The sequence below is a fragment of the Bos grunniens genome, chromosome 23, assembly GCF_055505025.1.
Source record: "Bos grunniens cultivar Pamir isolate PY7600 chromosome 23, Bosgru_T2T1.0, whole genome shotgun sequence".
Lineage (NCBI taxonomy): Eukaryota > Metazoa > Chordata > Mammalia > Artiodactyla > Bovidae > Bos > Bos grunniens.
This window is the reverse complement of record NC_141187.1, coordinates 40,262,619-40,288,199: the sequence shown is the minus strand read 5'-3', so window position 1 is coordinate 40,288,199 and position 25,581 is coordinate 40,262,619. Positions and strand designations below refer to the sequence as shown.

At 40.7% G+C, this 25,581-nt stretch overlaps 1 protein-coding gene across 12 annotated transcripts in view; it reads left to right on the top strand.

The window, feature by feature from the left end:
* The window catches only part of LOC147347678 (uncharacterized), a 302,519-nt gene that overhangs the window by 116,460 nt on the left and 160,478 nt on the right, over positions 1-25,581 (top strand). For 7 of the 12 annotated variants that reach the window (XR_015152459.1, XR_015152460.1, XR_015152458.1 and 4 more), the window contains one exon: positions 1,636-5,974. The exons of the other annotated variants lie outside the window; for them this stretch is intronic. Coding sequence is in view for 1 of the 7 variants with exons in the window: in XM_086370112.1 (XP_086226238.1) it covers positions 1,636-1,639 (4 nt within the window). In the remaining 6 variants the exon portion in view is untranslated. Of the gene's footprint in view, positions 1-1,635; positions 5,975-25,581 lie in introns of those variants that run through there. 12 annotated transcript variants of the gene reach the window in all.

Below are 25,581 nucleotides of genomic sequence, written 5' to 3'. Positions count from 1 at the left end.
TATTAATGTATCTCTTTAACATATTTGCATAAAGGTCAGCATACTTTGGGGCTTGAAAGTGGCTCTTGCAATAGAGAAGTTTTAAATAAAACCACAAAGCATTTTCACAAGAAAATAGCCAGGAATGCTTTCTTTGCAAATAAAAGTTTATATTTGAGATTGTCTATGACATAACACAATAGAAGTTCTTAGAAATGGGGACAGATTCTCAGGAAACCTGAGCATGAACAAATGTAAAAACATTCAAGGGCAAACCTTGGGCTTCCCCGTGGTGAAGACATTTTTATTGGAAAAAGAACTGTGCTTAAAATCCATTTACGTACAATGAATGAAAATCTGTTTGCCCATATATTCAGCAGCTTTTCACCAAACACTGATGAGAGTGATATTTCAGAGGATGGGGCATTCTGGAGAACAGTTGAGACTCCCAGGAAATATTGAGTGGTGAATGGCAAAATTGACCCAGACTTAGGTGATTAGGGAGATGAGGAAAAGAGTTTTGCAGCATGGAGCATACCTTAAATGTGTTAGCATAGAAGATCTGAGATGGGAATGGCTAATATCTGGGGCTCCACCTGGAGAGGGAGAGTTGGAGTTCCAGAAGTCCTTGGACATAAGAACGTAGGGTCATGACTTACAGCTCAGTTCAGTTCAGCTGCTTAGTCATGTCCGACTCTGCAACCCCATGAATCACAGCATGCCAGGCCTCCCTGTCCATCACCAACTCCCAGAGTTCACTCAAACTCATGTCCATCGAGTCAGTGATGCCATCCAGCCATCTCATCCTCTGTTGTCCCCTTCTCCTCCTGCCCCCAATCCCTCTCAGCATCAGGGTCTTTTCCAGTGAGTCAGCTCTTCGCATGAGGTGGCCAAAGTATTGGAGTTTCAGCCTCAGCATCAGTCCTTCCAATGAATACCTAGGACTGGTCTCCTATAGGATGGACTGGTTGGATCTCCTTGTAGTCCAAGGGACTCACAAGAGTCTTCTCTAGCACCACAGTTCAAAAGCATCAATTCTTTGGTGTTCAGCTTTCTTCGCAGTCCAACTCTCACATCCATACATGACTTACAGACCAGGACCCATTTTCTGTTTCTATCCTTCACCAGCTATGTGACTTTAGGTGAGTTACAGCAACTGTCAAAGCCCTCATCTTGTTGCCTGACAAATGGGAATAATGAGGGCTTACCTCATAAGGTTGTTGTGATTATTAAGTAATGTATGGTTTTAAATGTTTTGAATGGTGCTTGGCTCATACTTCATAAAGGATAGCTGTAATTATTATAAATATGTTATTACTGATATCATTTTTAGGGGTGCCTGCAGGGGCCCACAGCATGTGAGCAAATTGCATAAGACAGTGTCTGGCACAAACTGGAGACAAGGTGTGTGTTCTGGGGTGCCTCTTCCTCAATGGTGATAGCTTAATATGTAAGTTTAGCATTATTCATCACAGTTAACCATGGACTTTTAAACCCACAACGTTTACAGTCTAAGTCTGCACTTATTGCCACAATCTTTTCTTTTTCCATAGACTCAGCTCGGGGAAAAGAAACATTTAAAGAGCAATATACATGTGGATATCATATTTGCTTCTAAGTTTTTTGGACAATAGTTATTTATTTATTTATTTTTAGGTAAAGAAGTCATGCACTTCCCTGGATGCTCAGATGGTAAAGAACCTGCCTGCAATGTGGAAGACCTGGGTTCTATCCCTGGGTTGGGAAGATCCCCTGGAGAGGAGAATGGCTACCCACTCCAATATTCTTACCTGGAGAATTCCATGGACAGAGGAGCCTGGTGGGCTACAGTCCATGGGGTTGCACAGAGTCAAACACAACTGAGCAACTAACACTTTCACTTTTACAAATAAGTCATAGTAGCCAGTAAAAATTATTTGTCTGTTTACAATTCTTCTTCTAGATGTGATATGTGTTAAAGAGATAATAAAATGCAGTACTCTAAATCTCTGAGGTTGAGGATCACGGAGATGCATTTTTTTTTTTCCAATAAATTAAGTTGGCTTTTATTTTAAGTTAGATCACAAAAATTTTAATCCTACCATGAAGTCTTTTAAAAAAATAATAAAATATATAGTATATTTATTTATTACTGTATGTTAATTTTTAATTGGAGTATAGTTATTTTACAATGTTTTACAGCAGAAACTAACACAGAAATATGTTTTAAACTTATATAGCCACAGTCCAAAGCTGGGTCTGGTCCTAACTTAATAGCTATGTGTCTTAGTCTGGGTTTTCCTGAAAGCAGAACTGAGATCATGTCTTATGTGAGGTAGCTGAGGCAGTCTATTGAGGAATATGATGGTAAAGAGCAGGTGTGCAGGGCAGAGGGGATGAAATAGGAAAGAAGAAAAAGTCAGTACAAGGAAGTGCTACTAAGTTGGCTACCAGAGAAAAGTGAAAGTCAAAGTCACTCAGTCGTGTCTAACTCTTTGTGACCCCATGGACTATACAATCCATGGAATTCTCCAGGCCAGAATACTGGAGTGGGTAGCCGTTGCCTTCTCCAGGGGATCTTCCCAACCCAGGGGCTGAACCCAGGTCTCCCACATTGCAGGCAGATCCTTTACCAGCTGAGCCACAAGGGAAGCCAGAGAGGGCGACTAGACTTTCATCCCAGTAGCATCACAGAAGCATGATGAAATGCATCTCAAACTGCCCATCCAAGTCCAGAAGAGTGAAACCTTTAACCACTGGCACCTCATACTCACACCTGTTAACTGCTCTGCCCTCCTGGCTCCCACGTGTATGAGTGTGAAGTGGGTTCCCACGAGGTGTTTCCTACCTTGGCATCAGAGAAGTCCCAGGACAGGAAGAGATACAGTCCAGTCCTGAGGTAGGGTTTTGCCTGTTATACCAGCATGAATCTGGACAAAGCTAGCATGTCGAAGTGGTCACTGAAGCAGTGGATGCCCTGAAATGACGGATATTGTTGTTGTTTTGTTTAGTTTCTCAGTCATGTCTGACTCTTTTGCAACCCTCTTTTGACTGTAGCCTGCCAGGCTCCTCTGTCCATGGGATTTCCCAGGCAAGAATAATGGTGTGGGTTGACATCCCTTCTCCAGGGGATCTTCCTGACTAGGAATCGAACCCAAGTCTCCTGCATCTGCTGCACTGGCAGGTAATTCCAAGTCCAGTCTATAAATTCACTACTACATCAGTTAGCTTTCCAGGCTTCAGTGTTCTCACCGATTAAATACAGCTTAACCTGGCAACTGCACATGAAAATCCATTGTTCAATAAGCACTGTGGTAAATGGTTGAACAAGATTTAGGTTTGCAAGCACAGTTTCAATTTTTGCAATTTTATGCAAACCTCTTTTTGTAAAAGAAAGATGAAAGCGAAGCTGTATATATTGAAAAAAGGCATGAAGCCCCAACTCAGTCTCCCTTATCAGGCCCAAACCTAATATATAAGAGATGCTGGGACTCAGAGGTACCCAATTCAGATATCCTGAACCAAGTGCCCACTCAGTTTAGTCCAAACTTTATGTGTTACATATGTCTGTGTGACCCAGAATAATTACTTCCCAAAAGGCATGGAGGGCAAGTACTTCTGGGATGGTTGCCAGTTACTATGGAGCCTGACACATCTTTCTCATCATGTAACTCAGGAAGCACTGAGAAGCAGCTGTGACTCAAGGTACAATCTGCCAAATTCAGATATGTTTCCTTAATGATATGGTCCTTGAACCAGAACATCAAAGAGGCAGAAAAAGAAGTTCACTTCCTTAAGAGTGTGCTAAGCCAGCCACAGAGTGGGAGAAAATATTTGCAATTCATGTATTTGACTAAAGGACTTAATCTCAAAATATGTAAAGAATTCCAGCAAACCAACAAGAAAAAGGTAAACAATCTCATGGGGAAAAATCCTGAATGCCGCAAAAGTATGCAAATGGCCATTTATGAAAGATGTTCAACTTCATTGTCATCAGAGGAAAGCAATTTCAAACCACAATCTGATTCTACTTCATGACACCAGAATGATGCAAATGAAAAAGATTGGTAACACCAAATCTTCACGGGGTCACAAGGAGTCAGACATGACTGAGCGGCTGAACAACAGAAGCACAGATTAATTTGTTTGCATTGAAGCTTGAACAAAGAGGTTATATGATCCAAACTGTTCTTTATGATGTTTAATCTTACTGTTACACAGGATAAATATGAGTAAATGAGAAATTGAGTTCGGGAGACCAGTTAGCACATTTTTGGTGAGAAGTAGTTAAGACTTTGAACAAGCCTTTCTAGAAATGGATATATCTGAAATGTATGAAGTAATAGCCCTGGGGAAATTTGTCAACCAATTTTATTTTAGATGGGAAAAAGAAAAGAATGCAAAGATTGAGAAACTAAGTAATTCATAATTCACAGAGGAAATTTAAGGGAGAAAGATGCTTGGGAGAGAGGAAAACTGAAAACTTGTGTCTGTGCTTTGGAGAGAATGTTGGGGAGACCAGCTTGGATGAATCGCATTTGAGATACCAGAAGGTGACTATCTTGAGAAGAAGTTTTAGACAGATAGGATTTCAAAGTCTGGGAGAGAGAGAATGTTGGAGCTGGAAGTAAAGATCTGAAAGGCTTGAACCACGTGGAAACATTGATCACAACCATGAAGCCAGATGAGATTGTCAAATGACACAATGGGTAGAGAAAAAAAACAGGGAAAAGCAAGCCAATAGTGAGACCCAGGGGGCAAGGACAGCCTTGAGTCGGGCAGGAGAGAAGGTAGAAAAGAGAGAAAAGCAGGTAAAGAGAGGGAGGAAGAAAGTGCCAGAAAATAGAGCAAAACTTCAGGGAAAAAACAAAAGGGCAGTGGGTCCACTGTATCATATGTGATCAGAGGTTCCAATATTGGGGCTGTGCTTAAAAGTGCAGCTGTTTTGTGTGCACCGCACCTCGGGGCAGGCAATGCATGAACAGAGAGCAGCTAGAATTGATACTGCTCTATTTGATATTTCCCCCAATGTCCGCTTCCTGTGCACTGGGATAACTAAGAGTGTAAGCCAAGTGAGCACATTTTCATTAGAGCTGAAACTTTAAATACCAAACCCACCCATTTGAAAATGGTCATTTGGGTGCAAAGATTCTGTAATTCTGTTTTAGTGTCTCTACATAAAACAACTTAATTTAATGACAACCTGAGCTGGAAAGGGGCTTCCCTGACAGCTCAGTTGATAAATAATCCGCCTAAAATGCAGGAGACCCTGATTTGATTCCTGGGTCAGGAAGATTTGCTGGAGAAGGGATAGGCTACCCTCTCCAGTATTCTTTAGCTTCCCTTGTGGCTCAGCTGGTAAAGAATCCTCCTGCAATGTGGGAGACCTGGGTTCAACCCCGGGATTGGGAAGATCCCCTGGAGAAGGGAAAGGCTACCCATTCCAGTATTCTGGCCTGGAGAATTCCACGGACTGTATAGTCCATGGGGTCACAAAAAGTCAGGCATGACTGAACGACTTTCACTTCACTTGAACTAGAAAAGGCAATAAATACTTTGAAAGCAGAATGTTCTTGATTTTTTTAAAATGCTTGTGACAGCAAAAATGAAACTAAGAGAAAGGTGTTAAAAACTTGGCTAACAGATGCTAACTTGCTAAGTAGGTATTCATCTCAGCAGATGAGAGAAAGTGGCCTACATTGGAATAGTGGCCTCTCTTGAAAATTTTCCTGCTAACTCTGGGTTGAGTTGATATTCATATATTCATATCCAACTGGATCCAGATTTGCCATTTCATCTCTCAAGCCAGTGTCCATCTCATGTCAGCTCCCTTCCTCAATACCATGGTCATATGCCTTAGCTCACCCTGTTGTCCCAGTAGAATTACCAATAGTACCTCTTTCACTTTCAAATATGCCCCAGAGCAGATGTTTAACTATATGTCCACTCTACTCCTAGGTCCCTCATACATTCATTGGAAAATAAAATGAAATTAAAGGGATCTGACATTCAGATGGACCTGAATTTGAACCCAGATGCGATTTTTTGAGCTTCGTTTTGACAAGACTTACTCTGTTTTTCGCCTCTAGACTTCAGTCACCTCAAATGATAAATGAGAATAATTATAGAACTTACTGGATAGGGTTACTTTAATGAGCTAATGTCTATAAAAGGTTGAAACACTTTGCCTGGAACATACAGAAAGATTTGTTAAATGTTACCAGTTATTATCATCAGCAGTAGTATCATCATCCCCCACCCAGAGCCCTTCCACAGACTGAGGTTTATTTGAAGCTATGGTAGAAAGTAAAGAGGAACTAAAAAGCCTCTTGATGAAAGTGAAAAAGGAGAGTGAAAAAGTTGGCTAAAACTCAATATTCGAAGATCATGGCATCCGGTGCCATCACATCATGGGAAATAGATGGGGAAACAGTGGAAACAGTGTCAGACTTTGTATTTTGGGGCTCCAAAATCACTGCAGATGGTGACTGTAGCCATGAAATTAAAAGACACTTATTCCTTGGAAGAAAAGTTATGAACAACCTAGATAGCATATTGAGAAGCAGAGACATTACTTTGCCAACAAAGGTCCATCTAGTCAAGGCTATGGTTTTTCCAGTGGTCATGTATGGATGTGAGAGTTGGACTGTGTAGAAGGCTGAGCACCGAAGAATTGATGCTTTTGAACTGTGGTGTTGGAGAAGACTCTTGAGAGTCCCTTGGACTGCAAGGAGATCCAACCAGTCCATTCTGAAGGAGATCAGCCCTGGGATTTCTTTGGAAGGAATGATGCTTAAGCTGAAACTCCAGTACTTTGGCCACCTCATGGGAAGAGTTGACTCATTGGAAAAGACTCTGATGCTGGGAGGGATTGGGGGCAGGAGGAGAAGGGGACGACAGAGGATGAGATGGCTGGATGGCATCACTGACTCAATGGACATGAGTTTGAGTGAATTCTGGGAGATGGTGATGGACAGGGAGGCCTGGCGTGCTGTGATTCATGGGGTCACAAAGAGTTGGACACGACTGAGCAACTGAACTGAACTGATGGGGTTCAGTCTTGTTTTGTTTTGCTTTGTTTTTTTACAGTTAATGACCTCCTCATTTTCAAAGAGGTGTGCGCCTTTCTCTGTGCCAAAAAACTCCACTTCATGGGACTTCCCTGGCAGACCAGCATTTGGGATTTTGCCTTTCAATGCAGAAGGCGTGAGTTTGATGCCTAGTTGGGGAGCTAAGATCCCACATGCCTAGCAGCCAAAAAGCCAAAACATAAGACAGAAGCAATATTGTAACAAATTCAATAAAGACTTTAAAAATAGTCCACATCAAAAAAATCGTAAAAAGAAAAACCAGTCCATTGCATCTGGCAGTCCTCCTGGTGTCAGGGGCAGTAAGGAGGGCCCCTATTCATTTTTCTCTTGTATGGGTTTTTCCCAACATCAAGCTTGCTCTGGGCTCCATGGTAATCAGCAGTAGCTCCTGGACTCACTCTGAAGTGAAGACAGAAATAGATGTAACAATTGTAAACATGCTCAACAAGCTGCATAACCTGCATTCTGAGTTCACGTCCTATAAATGTATAAGGCATTTTGCTATCTTCACATGTGTTGTTATGTGTATGATGAAATGAACCTGGGAAGAGTAACGTCTCTTCCTTACAGTGAAATTATCTTCTATGACCTGAAACTGAAGTCATCTAAATCTTTGTCTGCTGCCATTCTATGGATCAAAGGAGCTGCAGACATCTGAAAACCGAACCAAATGACACTGTGGATTCTTTTTTTTTTTTCACTATCTCAGAAGTCTGAAAACACACAAATTATTCTTTTGCCCTATGTAGATTCCACTATCAGTTTAGGACACAAGTCTGGGTCTCAAAAATGTATGACATACATAATGCAATAATACTATTAATAATGTCTCTCTTGCCTTTTTAAGCTTTTCTTCCTTCCATCCCCCCCCCCCCCCACGGAAAGTCCTTTTATTAAAAATTTATTTATTTATTTTAATTGGAGACAATCACTTCACAGCACTGCGGTGGCCCTTGCCACACATCAACACAAATCAGCCATGGTGCACATGTTGTCCCCCGCATCCTGAACCCCCTTCCACCTCCCTCCTCATCCCTCTGGTTTGTCCCAGAGTACTGGCTTCGAATGCCCTGCTTCGCACTGGCCATCTATTTACATGTGGTAATATACATGTTTCAGTGCTAGTCTCTCATATCATCCCACCCTCGCCTTCTCCCTCATAGTTCAAAAGTCTGTTCTTTATATTTGTGTCTCTTTTGCTGTCTTGCATATAGGATCATTGTTACCTTCTTTCTAAATTCCATATATATGTATATATATATATATGCATTAATATACTGTATTGGTATTTCTCTTTCTGACTTACTTTACTCTGTATAATAGGTTCCAGTTTCATCCACCTCATTAGAACTCTTTTTTTTTTTTTTATATATAGCTGAGTGATATTCCATTGTGTATATGTACCACAACTTCCTTATCCATTCATCTGCTGATGGACATCTAGGTTGCTTCCATGGCCTAGCTATTGTAAACAGTGCTGCAATGAACATCAGGGTACATGTATCTCTTTCAATTCTGGTATCCTCAGTGTGTATACCCAGCAGTGGGATTGCTGGTTCATATGGCAGTTCTATTTCCAGTTTTTTAAGGAATCTCCACACTGTTCTCCATAGTGGCTGTACCAGTTTTCTGCAGAAATTCTTATCACCAGATCCTCTTTGGTGAATGAAATAATTAGATCATTAGAGTCATACTTACCAAAAGTATATGTTGCTTCAGCATTGCCAGTTGCCAGTGTCTTTCTAATTTTAAGAACTATAGGATTGCTGACATTGTTATATATCAGAGTACAAGGTATTTTTAAAAAAAAATTTAACTGGAGAATGATGGCTTTACATGTTGTTTTGATTTCTGCCATATAACAATGTGAATCAACTGTAAATATACATATGTCTCCTCCTTCTTGAGCTTCCCTCCCACCTCCCCATTCTGCCCCTCTAGGTCATCACAGAGCACCAGGCTGAGCTCCCTGTGTTTCATAGCAAATTCCCACTAGCTATCTGTTTGACTTTCTCTTATATCGTGTCTGCATGGATGATATTGATGTTTGTGAACATTCGTGATCCCCTCTGAGAAAGGGAGTAAGTAAATCTAGGGATGTTTCCTTTTTGTCATGATTACCCCTGTTCTTGTCTCGTTTCAGTTAGGAGCAGGTGAAGGGGGCAATGTGTGAGCCCCTGGGGTGCTGGTCATACCCATTGTAGGCTGCAAGTCTTCCAGCAAGTGCTGATTTCCACTGTGCTTTGAAGAAGTCTTTGCTGCTGCACTCTGTCCCCTCCATCCCCTTCCAGACTTAAAGGATCATCTGGACAAGGAGCAGATCACAGCAGAAAGAAAAAAATCCCTCTCAAATTGCAGGCTTTCGATGTATTTGCCAAACAGTATATTATTCTCTATTCAGGAGACTATAGCAATTCAGTGTTCTGAGTGATAATGTCTCATCTTCCCATTGCCTGAGACTTGCCCACTTCCAACAAAAAGTGCTTCATTTCCCTAAAATATTCATAAGCAGGGAAGTGATTTAGAATCCATTCTTTCACCAAGAGGGACCTAAGAAAGAATGTTATATTTGCCACAAATGAGTTGGATAACTTCAGATATGTACCTTAATTTCTTCATTTTAAAACTTGTGGTCATAATAGAAACCACTATAAAAAGCTGCACCAGAGATTACATGAGATAAAATGAGCACTTAATCCAGCCTCTGGCACACGTGTTCAATTACTGTGGCCATTACAGTATATTAACCTATCATGTTTGTTAGTCACTCAGTCATGTCCAACTCTTTGTGACCCCATGGACTATAGCCTGCCAGACTCCCCTGTCCATGGAATTCTCCAGGCAAGAATACTGGAGTGGGTAGCCATTCTCTTCTCCAGGGGATCTTCCCAACCCAGGGATCGAACCTGGGTCTTCTGCACTACAGGTGGATTCTTTACCATTTGAGCCACCAGGGAAGCCCCAGCCTATCACTAAAGTGGAAAGTTTTCATTCTCATAATGGTAGGTTGTAGCCTAGACTGAGATCTGCCATTGGGATGTACTGTTTTTCCCCATCACAGCAGAACTAGATTCGGCGGAGAATATAATTCGGACCCTCTCCAGTCCTCTGTCTTCGCTCTGAAGATAGCCAGTAGAGAAGAGCTGATGACAAGTTACTGAGCTGGAAATAAAGGGGTAAAGAGAATGCGTTTGTGAACACATGAGTTTTCAAAAACCTCTCAGCACATCTACGAGACTTTATTTGGAACCAGAGCCATCTGTTTGCCGGATGTCTCTGACAGAAATGTGTCCATGAATTTGGACCCTTCTTTTTTTTTCCCTCTCAGCTGTGCAGCGTAGCCAGATGTTCTTGTGTTTCAGAAGCAACCACATCCGTCAAGCTCTTTGTGGGATGGATCGTTCATGCTTGTGTAACTTCATTCCTCCAGCAGTGAGACCAGTGGGCTTGTTTATCCACTTCTCTCCCCCTGATTTTTTTCCTCACGTTGCTTCAAATTAAATTAAAAGCCAACCCTGTCGCTAATTAACCAAGGGTGGCACATCTGTAAACCTGCATTTGCCGGGTTGCCAGTTGAGAAAAATCCCTCTGCACTCTTTGCCAAAACTGTGTTTACCAGGCACCATCGGTGTCTTGGCAAGGCTGCTTGGGTTTTGTCAGAACATAACGTAGCTATGTAAAAGATGCCCTTCCGAGATGTCAGCTGACTTGTGTCGTTCCCAGACTTAAATATGCTGTGAACTAATTAACACCAGCGTGAGAGCAAATACTCAAATATCGTTACCTTGCAAATAACACCACACAAATTTCTGTGCATGGGTTTCTGTCTCCTAAAAAGAGAATGATGATGGTTGTTATCACAGGAAGAGAAAATATTGGGAAAGTAAAGCGTTGGCGTCTGCTAACAGGCAATCTCTCATCCCAGTTTCTAACAAGCTTGCAAACTCCAGGCTAGAGCCTTATTATCAGAAATGCATTTGAAAATACTGCAGACTTTGGCCATAGAAGAGGTGACTGTATTATGGGGGCAAATGTGCCATCAGGTTGGTTCACTTGAGGGGGTTACTTGAATTCATGCTGGAAAGAAATGTTTTCTGGCTTTTTCTCCACCGCCCGCCCCCATCTGCATCAGAGCTCTACTGGCAGATGGGTCACTTGTTTCCAGGGACTCTGACTCCTGACTTTATTGCATATGAACACTCTGAGGTTGATACCCTCTGAGCTGTGGAGTAAAGCAAAGATGCCTGCTTCCTCTAATTCTTGGTCTGAGTGACCATGAAAGTGAGAATCTGAGAGTCCAAGAACTCAAAGGAAGTGAATTTGGAGAAAACAGAGACCAGTTATATGGAAATAGTGTTGAGTTTCATACTTTCCTACAGAAATACATTTCAGGCTTTTTCCCTTAAAAACTTGCTTTTAGTATAGAGACACACAGACCCAAAAGTCACATTTACATATACAGCTGACTCTTGAAAATATGGGTTTTCACTGTGTGAAGACACTTAAACACAGATTTTTTTCCACCATAAATATTACAGTACCACAGAATTTGCAGTTGGTTGAATCCACAAATTAGGAACCGCAAATACAGAAGAACCATGGTACAAGAAGGGCTGACTATAAATTATACTCAGATTTTCCACTGCAGTGGGGTTGACACCTCTAATCCATCTAGTTGTTTAAGGGTCAACTGCACGCTCTGTAACAGTGCTGCCCAACAGGACTTTCTGTGATAACAGAATTGCTTTCTGTGCTAGCATGGTAGCCTCTAAGTACATCGTGGGGACTTCTGTGACAGCTCAGCTGGTAAAGAATCCGCCTGCAATGTGGGAGACCTGAGTTCAATCCATGGTTTGGAAAGATCCCCTGGAGAAGGGAAAGGCTACCCACTCCAGTATTCTGGCCTGAAGAATTCCATGGACTGTACAGTCCATGGGGTCGCAAAGAGTCGGACACGACTGAGCGACTTTCACTTCACTAGGTGCATTGTGGCCATGGAGCGCTTAAAGTAAGCCTAGTGAGACTGGGAAACAGATTAATTTATCATCAATTTAACACATTTAAATATAATCAGTCACATATAACTGTGGCTTCTGTATTATAGCTCAGCAGCTCTATAGCATACATAATGTAGCATTATTTTACATTCTTGAAAACTTTTTAATGTCTTTATAATAGAAAGTGGTGGATTCTTATAGCTGTTTCTTCATTCTATCTATTGTAACAGTTTTGTTTTTGTTTTTTGGTGGAAGTTTATAAAGAAAATCTAGCCATTCCCAGATATATATTCAGAAAGGGAGAAATATACTAAAGAATCAAGATTTGATAAAATTAGCAACTTTTCATTGCGTCATGAAAGACATTCTTAAATGAAATTAGTTTAAACATGTTTGTTGCCATTGGCTGGATCCGTGCCAAGGCACCAGCAGTTTTACCCACCACTGCTTTTGTACCAATAAAAACAAACGGCGCCCACTCCAGTCCTCTTGCCTGGAAAATCCCATGGATGGAGGGGCCTGGTGGGCTGCAGGCCATGGGGTCGCTAGGAGTCGGACACGACTGAGCGACTTCACTGTCTCTTTTCACTTTCATGCATTGGAGAAGGAAATGGCAACCCACTCCAGTGTTCTTGCCTGGAGAATCCCAGGGACGGGGGAGCCTGGTGGGCTGCCGTCTATGGGGTTGCACAGAGTCGGACACAACTGAAGCGACTTAGCAGCTTTTGTACCAATAAAAACAAACAGCATCTAAGTATTAGTTTGTAAATGATCTAGACTTTTCAGACCCCTGAAAGGTATCAGGGACACGTAGAGTTGTATTGACCACACTTTGAGAAGTACTTTTGAATCTCTGAGTCTTCCCCATCCTGCACACCTCTCCCCTCCTCCAAATCACCCACCCTACCTTTTATCTAACAGAAAACATAACTGTGTTCTTGGACACCTTGGAGCCAGACAATGAAAAGGTTACCACTTTCTCCCCCAAGCATTTACGTTCTATTTTCCACAGAGTTCCCATTTTAAAAGGGATTCTGGCACCTTTTGTAAGAATTGTTACATTCCTTGTTTACCCTTTCCCATCCAGACAGATTTGTAAATTCTTATTTCATCTCCAAGCTCAGCATTTTCAACGTAACGCCTGAAAAATCCTGACCAGGATACTTACCTACAAATAATTATGTGTTTCTTTGTGTCTTTGATTATCTATTTCTGCTGTTAGGCTGTGCGTTTTTTGTAAGAACATCTCATTTACTTAAATACTGGCTGGACTAAGCGACTGGTGAATAATGTATCAGCTTGGCCAGTGCACACTGACCTGCTTCTTTTCTTGTTTCATTTTTTTCTTAATGGCCTTTCCTTCCATGGTCACTAAGAATAGTCATTGGAGCCAAGCAACATTTTTGAGCATTTCTTCTTTTGCCTAGTTTATGAGAAGATCGTGAGATACAACCCAGTCCTTAGTGAATAAATGCATGGCTACATGCCATTGGGATGGATGACGACCTGGTAATTGCAAGTAAAATATGTCAAGTTGGTATTTTAATGGCCAAAAAAAGAGTTGTAGCTTCTTTTAGCTTTCTAGTTCTCAATGTAAGACTTAGCTGAAATGAGCTCTACCCATATCACATGGCAATGTGAAAAATATTTCTGAAGAAACTGTCAAAAACTTTAAAAAGATTCTCCACAATTCAGACCTATTTAAAATTCCAGAGGGTTTCAGATATGCTCCCCGCCCTGGGTTTCATCATGCTAAAACTTCAAGAGTTTAGCAAACATCACAGACCACCCTCTTGGCAGAGGATCCATAGCCTTGCATTGTGTGGGGTTCCATATACCATCTTTGAGTTACCAGTTTATTTCTGGACTCACTACTGACTGCCTGAATTCTTTAAGGCCCCACAGCAAGATGTCTCCAGAGGATTGTGACACATTCTGTATTTGAGTTGCAAAACTAGTCTGGAGACTATTCCAGACTTTCCACTGGATCCCAGAACATTTGCAGTTATTTTCTCACATAAATATATTTTCCTAACAATAACTAAAAAAAAAAAAAAATTCATGGTATATGATCAAGATGTGTTAAGCTATTGATATGAAAATCTAGTATTCTAGGGACAACATGTTTTAGTGGTATAAGAAATGGACTGGAAATTGAGAGACCTCTCTTTCAGTCTTGATTTTGCCCTGGCTGGTTGTATGAACTTGGGCAAGTCACTGAACTTCTTCAGGTTTCAGATTTAATCTACAACGTATGATTTACAATATAACTTTCTTATTCACCCTTGAATTCTTTAAATCCAGATAATTCTTTGCTTCTCTATTCTGACGAACCAGGTCACATACATGTAGCTTTGCCTTTTGCAAATATGGATTACTAAAAATTGAACTTAATTTCATTTTTGCTTGGAAACTATTTATTAACACACAGACTATGAGATGCAAATACTTCCATGTGTACTAAGCAAAGTAGTGTTAGAAACCTGGGCCAGAGGTTCTTCATTTTTCACTCAATGGAATAACTTATTTTGTCTAATCACTCAGTAAAATCTAGAGTCAGCAACCCTTGAGTTACAAAAACATAAAGATGAAAGTTACAGCTAAGTTTTCTGGTTTGTCAGTAGCACTGAATATTTGCAAATGTAGATTCATGAATATAAAGACATATACTTGATTAAAATTTTACAAGGTAGATAAAGGATGTAATAGGGCATTATTTTCTAAATTCTTTATTTCATTGAATGGAACAAAACAAGTACCCATTCATTTTGGTTAAAATACTCAGGCCAAGGTACTCAGGCACACATACATATCACAAAGTACCATTCCTGAGAAGCACTGCCATCTAACAACTTTCCAACATCGCCAAGTGAGTACATGGACATGTGACTCATAGTAGAAGCATATCTCAATGGTTCATAGAGAAACTTGTAGAATATGGTTTATACCTTGGTATAACCATTCCCCTTGCAGCGAGGGTGTGCCTCATATTAATAGCTTAACACACTTGTGCCTTTTCCCATACCACAATTATCACTGTGTCATATTAGTGATCAAGCAGTGTCACAGGGAGGGTAAAGAGAGGTGCATTTATGAATGTTAGAATATTCAATGACAGACATTAGAACAAGCCAGCATGCTAAATTTGTTTGAAAAGACTGTCAATAGAAAAAAAATTATGCTTACCAATAAGAAACTAATTCAGAGAAAGTGGACTGCTCTCCAAGAAGTACATATATTAGAAGAATAAGCTGTTATCTCTTAAGAGAAGGTGGAAACTGCTTTGCCAGCAAGTAAGGCTAAGTTGGTGGTGTGAATTTTCCATCAAAGCTATTCATTGCATTAAAAAATGCAATTTTAGCTACAACAATTCTTAGAAATTAGAGTTATATTCTTTATGAACAGATCTTCTTCTGTGGAATGACCGTTTTACTAAATAGATACCATTTTTGTCCTTTTTGGACAACTCTGGTTTATTACTAAGTTCAATTCAGTCGCTCAGTTGTGTCCGACTCTTTGCGACCTCATGAATCTCAGCATGCCAGGCCTCCCTGTCCAGCACCAACTCCCAGAGTTCACTCAAACTCACATCCATCGAGCCCGTGATGCCATCCAGCCATCTCATCCTCTGTCGTCTCCTTTTCCTTTGCCCCCAATCCCTCCGAGCATCAGAGTCTTTTCCAATGAGTCAACTCTTCGCATGATGTGGCCAAAGTACAGGAGTTTCAGCTTTAGCATCATTCCTTCCAAAGAACACCCAGGGCTGATCTCCTTTAGAATGGACTGGTTGGATCTCCTTGCAGTCCAAGGGGCTTCTACATTAGAGAAGTAAAATTTTAGAGTCACCTACAGTGAGTCATTTGACTGATTACAGTAAATTTAACATCAGCTCTTTAGTGTCTGACCCCATCTCTAGGAAACAGAAGTTTCTAAAGGCACACATTATACTATAGTGAAGCAAACATCCTTAAGTTAAATGACCAGTGAATCCGTGTATTTACTCCTTGCACATATTCAAAGGATCCTGGATACAGCAAGATGTCATCATTCTCTTCCCTTCGGATAACATATGGTTTTTCACCCTCTCATCTCTCACTCCCATCAGTTTTATATTTCCTTATCTAGAAATTTCAAGTTAACACTCAAAATGCCCTCAGATAAATTTATTTCTGTTCTTTCTTTGGGGGAGTATTGCTTGAAGGTGGCCCTGTCATTATATTTTGATGACCAAGTATAAAGTGAGGGCAATAAGACAAGAGAAACCAGAAAAGAATACAGTTGCAGTGAAATTACTGTTGTAGGTGATACCTGTGAATGAATCTAACTTCGCACAGCATTTAAACTGAGCAGAGTATCATTGGGAAATTAAGAATAAGAACTTTAATCTGCCATGACCATCCATTAAAACGTTTACATAAAAATATTCATTTTGCTGGTCTGCAATATGATACCTTCGTGTTTTCCTCTCCCTCATCATTCCTCCCATGAGACTGTTTTGTTTAATTTATGCGGCTGGCTTGCAAGTCTGAGCTAACTGAGAAAGGGCTGTTTCTAAGGATAGTAAATCAAAATAACATCAGAGTCACTTCAAACAATGTTTTTGAAATTCAAGTTAAGAACAAGTAGCTCAGACTACAAATACTTCTAGCTTCACACCTGTTTTCCTTCTGAACTATGGATTCGGTGACATTGTGCAAAGCGACTACAAAGGCAGTTTCATTTGCACAGGTTACACTGACCTTGCAGAAGTGAGGAATCAGAAAAAGAATGAAAGAAAGAATAAAACAAGCCTTCTTGTTGTGGGCCTAGAAACTAAATAAGCACCAGATAAAAATCACAGTGGAAGTTGAGTGTCATTGAAATAAAGTGACTTGTTTTTATCACAAGGCTATTTTCAGTTAAGTCCACTTTAATTCTTATCTTTATTCATCCTACAGGTTATAGATTATGTATGACCGTATTAAAATTCTCTTCTTGATCTGAATCTCCCTATCTCTGGTAGACAAGCTGGGTCCTTGACAGCCTGATTGTATGTGTGTTGATTTTTAAAAGACAACAACACAAAACCCTTAAATTTGGGATTTCCTGATTATTTCAGGAGGCATCCTATATACTGCACAAATCTAGCACAGCAGTTTTAGAGAGCAAAAGTAATTGAATTAAATGATTTAGAGTGAATAGTATAAGCAAGGGAATAGGAGATTTGTGTTGTTTTTAAGAAAACTATTACTGAAGCATAATACACAAAGAGAAAAATTACAAAAATATTGACTACTCAGTGTGATGAATTTGCACAAAGTCAATCAGATCAAGAAATAGAACTTTTAATCAGCACCCAAGAAGCCTCCCTCCATGCCCTGCCCATACATTCCAACCAGCCCCCAAATAATCATTCTCAGGACTTCTATAACCTAGTGTTGCTTAGCCAGTGTTTGAAATTGATAGAGACAAAATCATATGATGAGTATTCTTCTGTGTCTGGCTTCTTTGACTCTACAGTACTGTCATAGAGATTCACTCAGATTGCTGCCTGAGATAGGTCACTATTCCTAGGTCAGTATCCTGTTGTATAGACCTACAATATATCAAATACCCATTAGTATCTGGACCCTTACAGTAGTGCCATGATCATCCTCGCTTTGGCATAGAAGCATGGGCATTTCTGTTGAGCATATTCTTTGGAGTCATAAAGTGTGCATATTGTATCCATTAGTAGATACTGTCATACTATTTCTCAGAGCAGTTGTACCAGTTCAGGCACCCATCACAAGCTGCGTGAGGCTTCCAATTGTACTATGTCCTCACAAGTGAAAGAAATAAAGGAAGTGAAAGTTGCTCAGTCATGTCCAACTATTTGTGACCCCATGGACTATACAGTCCGTGGAATTTTCCAGGCCAGAATACTGGAATGGGTTGCCATGCCCTCCTCCAGGGGATCTTCCCAATCCAGGGATCAAACCCAGGTCTCCCGCAATGCAGGCGAATTCTTTACCAGCTGAGCCACCAGGGAAGCCCATGAATAACCGAGTGGGTAGCTGATCCCTCCTCCAGGGGATCTTCCCGACCCAGGAATCCAACCAGGGTCTCCTGCATTGCAGGCAGATTCTTTACCAACTGAGCTACCAGGGAAGCCCACTGTGTCCTCCCAATCTCTTAGTATTGCCAGTCTTTGTGATTTTAGCCAGTTAATGGGCATGTAGGGGGTTTACATTTTAGTTTTAATTAGAATTTCCTTGACAGCTAATAAAGGTAGACATGTTCGCATGTCTACAGGCCATTTGGAAATGCTTGTTAAAATCTTAAACTCATTTTTCCTGCTGCCATGTCTTTTCATTATTGATATGTAGGAGTTCTTTCTGTACTTCTTGTATGTCTTTTGTTATATGTTTGCTTGCCAGTGTCTTCCCCTCTCTGTAGCCTGCCTTGTCACTTAATGATGTCTTTTAATGAACATACATTTTAATTTAAACTGTGTCCATTTTACCAAAAGTTTCCTTATGATTAGTACTTTTGGGGGTCCTGTTTAAGAAATCATTTTCTACCCAAATTTCATGAAAACATTCTATAGTACTTTCTAGGGGCTATAAGGTTTTTTATTTTTTTCATTTAGATCTATAAGCCACCTTGAAATATGAATTATATTGATTTTTCCTCTACAAATGTATGTCTCACTCAACATCGCTCACTGAATATGCAATCTGTTTCCTCACTGCATTGCCATAACACCTTTGCTATGTTTCAAGAGACTACTTACTTTTGGTTTATTTCTGGATTCTGGATTGTATTCTTTTGGTTTATTTGTCTATCATTAGGCCAATACCACATTATCTTAATTGTAAAGCTTTACAGTAAGTTTTTGTATCTGGTATTATAAGCTCTCAAACTTTGTTTTTCCTCACGATAGCTTTTCATTTATACATATATGTTTTTGAATAAGCTTGACAGTCTCCCTGTATCCCTCATGGCAACAATACAACAAAACTTTCTGGGGGTTTGATAGGAATCGTGGTTAACTATATGGATCGGTTTGGGGAAATTTGAAACCTTAAAATTATTGAATCTTGCATCTGTGAACATGAAATAAATATGCTTGCATTTATTTACGTGTTCTTTAATTTCTCTCATAAGTGTTTCTAATTTTCACTGTAGAAGCCTTGCACATCTTTCCTAGGTATTTGACAGTTTCTAATTTTCGAGCTATTGTAAGTGGTATATATTATTTTTAAATTTTGTAATTATTTCACTTGATCCATTTTCCTGTATCTCATCACTGAAAAGTTTAATCTGCTATAAAGTATGTTAATTGAAAGTGGAATTTGACACCTACTTAGATATATTAATAGGATTAGCTTTGTCCAAGAGAAAGTTGCTCTGCAGAAGCACATCATATTGCCCTAGAATGATTCTAAAGGTAATTATGGGAGAGAAAGTCAGAGATATCTGCTCAGTTCTGAGAATCTCTCTTACTATGAGAGACTATGTGGGCATTCACAGCAAAACTCAAAGGGTTAAGTGGACTAAATCAGTGGCTATAACGAGGGTGCAATAAATGGGCACATAATCACCCCACCATGAAAAACCCCTTCAGTGGAAATGAGCCGAGCTGCTAGTTACTTGTCTGCTGCTCTGTCATTTTCCTGCATCCATCCACCTCTAATAGGGACTATCAGAATCACGTACGGTTTGAAGTGCTGGATCCCTCCTAAGCAGTTCCTGTCTGTTGTGAAACTGACTGGTTAGGGGAAAAGAACAAGGGAAAAAGACAATGCCTTGACTGACAGCGATTAGAATGGGGTGATGAAATGTGGGGAGTGAGAGAAATGGAGGGAAGACAACATGGAAGTAGAAAGAATTAAACATTGTACACTCTGCGGTTGATTCCATCTGTCTTGTAGCTTGAATGGTTAAGTCACGCATTTAAATACTAGACATCTTATTATTATTTTCTTCCCGACTGATGCGCATGGAATCTTTACAACACAATCAGCAAAATAAACTCCAGCCCAGGGAACAATCTTATTGAAGCCCACAAAAAATAAATTCAATATATAAATAAATTTTCCACACATTTTATATGGACTTCCAGTAATAAAAGCAAATATATGAGTTCTGGAGAACAGGTGTAATTCTTATTCAGTGGAGGAACTGGCCCTTGAGGAAATTAATGACCAATGCCTTGATGAAAACCTGGATCCCAGGACTTGGATCTTGCTTTAAAATTATTTTATTAAAACCATACTGATATTTTAATTTTATTCCTTCTAGGAATGCCTTTTGGCATTTCAAAGCAGAACAGTAGTGATCTTAGAATACTTCTGAAGTGTATCAAATGTCTATTCTTCTTACATTGTAAACATTTGTCTACGTTTGAATATTTCATCAAAATTTTCACTGGAACTCCCTTCAGGTAGTATCTTTCCTAGGCCTAGTGTTTTGACCTTTGCTGTCTCTCAGAGTGTAGAGCAATGAACAGCAGCCCGACTACATGGAAGACAGAACGAAGCCCTTCAAATGGCTAAATAGATTCAAAGCAACTTCCAAAATGTCAGAAAGAAGAGACCGAAATGTAATCAAAGTGCAAACAATCATAGACAAACTCGCACTAGACTCCTGAAGCATTTGAAAATATAACTGAAAAGCTGAGGGCTATTTCAGGCAAACCCTAAATCAAATTAATAATATGTATTGTTCCAGCAGCCATGAGAAAGCTAAGACAAGAAGCAATATAAACAAATAGGGGCAAAACTACTGAGTTGTGGAGTCTATTGCTTTCTCAGTCTCTACTAAATGACCGTGTGACTTCCATCAAGACCAGCCACATACTCATCTCTAAAATGAGAGCATTTGGCTCAGTGTCATTTAGTGTCCTGGCCAGCTCAAAGGTCCGTATGATCCCGTGACCCAGTGGGGAGAAGAGAGAGAGAGGCATAACAATATTTGATGATGACCCTAAAACAGCTTCTATTTGCCTCATTTGGACGAATTTTCCCATTTCCAAGGGCTAGCAATGAGGTTTAAAGGCCACATGCTCAAAGGATTTAGGGGAAAATATTTTGAATATTTATATAAACTCTTTTAGATATCATGTGGAATATAAAAATGTCTGTGGCACAGTCCATGTCACAGAGGAGTGTTCACTCTCCTTGGGAAAAACGTTCTTTATGAAAACACAATAATGCTGTAAAAACCCAAATAAGCCCGAATGAAGTGCTAACATCACAAAAGTATAAATGTTGGCTGCTTTGGAGATTCAGAGATACATGATCTCCAGCTGGAGGAGTGCTGAAGATGGTCTTGAAGGAGAAGCTTGGACCACAGACATCTGGATGGACAGATGTCTAGAATATAGTAAACACTTTAGACGGGAATAAGATCACCAAGGGAGTGAACACATAGAAATGAAGGTGACATCTCCCAGGAATAGTAAAAAGAAAGGCCTCTTGGATCAGAGAGACTGTTATAATAGCACTAGTGGGAGGTAGGATCATACTTTATAGACGTTCACACAGAAGAAGATGGACTTTTTTTCTTTTTCTTTAATTTTTTTTTTTTTTTAGGGCTTATGGCACCCCACTCCAGTACTCTTCCCTGGAAAATCCCTTGGACACAGGAGCCTGGTGGGCTGCAGTCCATGGGGTCGTGAAAAGTCGAACACGACTGAGCGACTTCACTTTGACTTTTTACTTTCCTGCATTGGAGAAGGAAATGGGAACCCACTCCAGTGTTCTTGCCTGGAGAATCCCAGGGACGGGGAGCCTGGTGGGCTGCCGTCTATGGGGTCACACACAGTCGCACACGACTGAAGCGACTTCGCAGCAGCAGCCAGTGGTAAAGCACTTTGGTGCAGTGGTAAAGAATCTGCCTGGCAAATGCGGATGTAAGAGACATGGGATCAATCCCTGGATCAGGAAGATCCCCTGGAGTAGGAAATGGCAACCCACTCTAGTATTCTTGCCTGGAAAATTCCATGGACAGAGGAGCCTGGTAGGCTATAGTCTATGGGGTTGCAAATATTCAGACGTGACTGAGCACGCATGCACCCCACCACCATAGTTGTTTTACAATGTTGCGTTCGTTTCTGCCGTACAGCAATGTGAATCAGCCGTAAGTATACATATATCCCTCTCTCCCTGGCCCCATCTCCCATACCCCCGCCCCAGGTTGTACAGAGCTCAGGGCTGAGCTCCCTGTTACACAACAACTTCCCACCAGCTCTCTGTTTTATAAATGGTGAGGTATGTGTTTCCCAGGTGTAAGGGCTTCCTAGGTGGCGCTAGTGGGTAAAGAACCCACTTGCCAATGGAGACAGAAGAGACATGGATTTGATCCCTCAGTTGGAAGAACCCCCTGGAGAAGGAAATGGCAACCCACTCCAGTACTCTTGCCTGGAGAATCCCATGGACAGAGGAGTCTGGTGGGCTACAGTCCATGGGATCACAAAAGAGTCGGATATGACTGAAACAACTTAGCAGGCAAGGCCACAGATGTATATGTTTAAATGTTACTCTTTCAATTTGTCCCACCCTCTTCTTCCCACAATGTGTCCACAATTCCATTCTCTATGTCTTCATCTCTATTCCTGCCCTGCAAATAGGCTCATCAGTACCATTTTTCTAGATTAAGATGACTTTTCCTAATAGTTTATGTGGTACTAGCAATGGGAAAGGATTATGGGAGACAACTTCATCTTTTAGAAAGATCAAGCAAGGGCCAATTGGAAGAACTGATTGAGGCAAAAGACAGGTAGCGAGAGTCAAGATAGATGTCTATGGGACTTATCCTGAACAGGTGAAGACCTAAAGCATTAAAAATGGAAAAACTCTGATATTGAAGGAGCTCCCTCACTAACTCTCTTTCCTTCTTTCCTCTTTCCCTTCTTGATCTGAATAAGCCTCTGGGTCATGAGGTAATATAGATAAAATTATGCTTTCACTCACCAAGCCAAAGAAATGCTCCCAGCCCCTAGTGGTGGTCTTTGGTGGGATGGGTTTGAACCATCGAACTGATTTTGTAGCTTGTCTCATGGGGGCCTCTGGGAAAATCATTCATTGGGGTGACCTTTTGTTTCCACATAATTATCGAGATATGACCCAAATCCCCACCCTGAGTTCAAAAAGAAAACAAATCCTCTTCATTATTTTGTTGGCTCTCCTCACTTCTTGATCTCAGCCAACTTTCTCCAGGATCTCCTTCTATCTGCTCTCCTCCCACGATAATAGTCTTGTACGTTTGTTCCCTTGGAGCCCGAGACACACTCTTTCTGTGATGAAAAAGAGTAGATTCACCAAAGTCACTCTGGACTAGCTGTCCATAGCCCCGTGATAATCGTTTCACTATCTAAAAGAAAAATGTGATTTTACCACAAACACTCCCGTGATGATTCAGTCCTCACTCTTGCCAGAGGGAGGGCTACGCCATTTATCCCCCCTTCTCCCCAGCACGCAGGCTGCTGTGAAGAAGCATCTGCTGTCTAATTCTTTTCTATATTAGGATAAAATGTTTTTTGGCTTGCTGATTTCAAGCCCTGAGGAAAAGGGCGAGGGGGGGTTGGGGAGAAGAGTTTCTCATAAAGTGTTCATTGCACAAGCAATCGGTCTGTGTCCTGGGAACCCCAGGCATGTGTTCAGGGACTGGGCCCCAAGAGCAGCAGCTCAGAGCTGATGGGGTCGGGACCTGGACAAGACGTGCTCACTCGAGGGGTGTAGATGGTGTCTGTTTAGCTAGAACTCTTCTGCTATGATTGCTTTCTCACCCAGATCATTGTAACTGGCTTCTTACCACAGTTGGGAGGGCCAGCATACTTTTCCTAAAGGCTGATCAGGTACAGCTTTCGATTTGCACAGTTTAAATAAGAGATGGGTGGGAAGGCCAGCTGAAAAGAATGGGGTCTAGGAATGAAAACACTCATTCAACGATGGATATGTCACTGAGAATACATCTGAAAAGCAACCCAAAGGAGAGAGTATTGGGGCTGTATTTCCCTATCAGTTCCTTCAGTGCCCTGCCTCCACACCCAGAGAACAAGGCCACGGTGCCCACAGTAAGATTCCTGGCCCAGATCGGGGGCAGGAGACCGAGAGAGGTGAGAATGCCTAGGAAGTACCAACCTGCTGAAGGCTCTTCTCTTGGCCTTTCTACCTCATGAGAAGACAACATAGGAAAACTTGGAATAAAATGGATTGTGCTTTGCTCTATCCATCTCATCCTTCAGCTTTCTGTGTGCCAGTGGCCTGACTCATTCAGCAAGTGCACCCCCAGACACCCGGCGGAAGTCAACTGGAGGCTGAAACAGCCCAAGCTACCTCCTGGGAAAGAATCCCATTGGCAGGGCTGTGAGCTATGTTTTTGTTCAGTTTTGATTTTGTAATGTAATAGTAATAATAATCCTCATCATTGTAGCTATGATTTTGTCAAACTGGCCTATTTGATATATTTCCTAATATGCTGTAAAGCCTTCATAGACATGGAAAATATAGCTGTTGAACATGCTTTGAATTAGCAAATCTCATATCTCATTGCTTGCAATTTTTACTTAAGGACCAGAGAGAATGCAGCCTCCATTTTTGTTCGATGAGATAGATTTTTAAAAAAGAAATAAAAAATAAGATAGATTTTAAAGCCAAAATGAGGCATATCACAATCAAAAGGACTTTTTTTTTTTTTTTAAGTAAAGGTGATAGATAGAGGAAGAAGATGCTTATTACGGGGAGTGCTTTTTCATAATGAATCCCAGACTTTACGCTTCCAATCAGAACATATCAGTTCTCAGAGGTTTTACAATGCAGCTCTCCAAAGACTTCCCTTTTGGTTGTGGGCAATTCACAGATTTCAGCTTCTTGCTCCCTGGTTAGGGTTGATGGGCCAGGGAACCATTTTTATGAGGTTCTAACGCATCTGCGGTACTTAAATATGAGACTGAAACAGGCACTTGTTCTCTGCTGTAGGGTGATAAGTTGCATTAATTTTTATTTTAGTCTGTCTCCAAACATGGCTTTTATAGACTAATAAAAAAGCAATTTTTATAAGTTCACAAAAAACAATGAACACAGTCGAGCATAAATATCTTACAAACACGGCCAGAGGAACGTTATGAACTGAAAAATCTGCTGAAAATGGCACAAAAGCACAATACCTAGAAGCTTCATTCTCAAGGTAAATTAAACTCTCACCTAAATGGAACATTCTGTGATGTACATTTCCACCAGTGATTCCTCCCTGATCTCCTTCTATTGCAGTGGGAACTCTGTCGCCCTACCCTTCACTAATGTTTGTCCATTGTGCTCTTTTAAGATCAGTCTCAAAAACTCAAGTCCTTATGTTTCTTTATAGCATAAGTATATTCAGAATATACTGGAAAGCACTAAAACTTTAAGAGAAAATCTTTCAGGAAAATTATTCCAGTCATATCTCTGGAGAAGATATTTTATAAATGTGTGGGCAGAATCTCTCGGACAACAAAATATGTAAAGTGTACCTGAATGAGCTTCCTAAATGGCATTAATGGTAAAGAACCTATCTGCCAATGCAGGAGACGT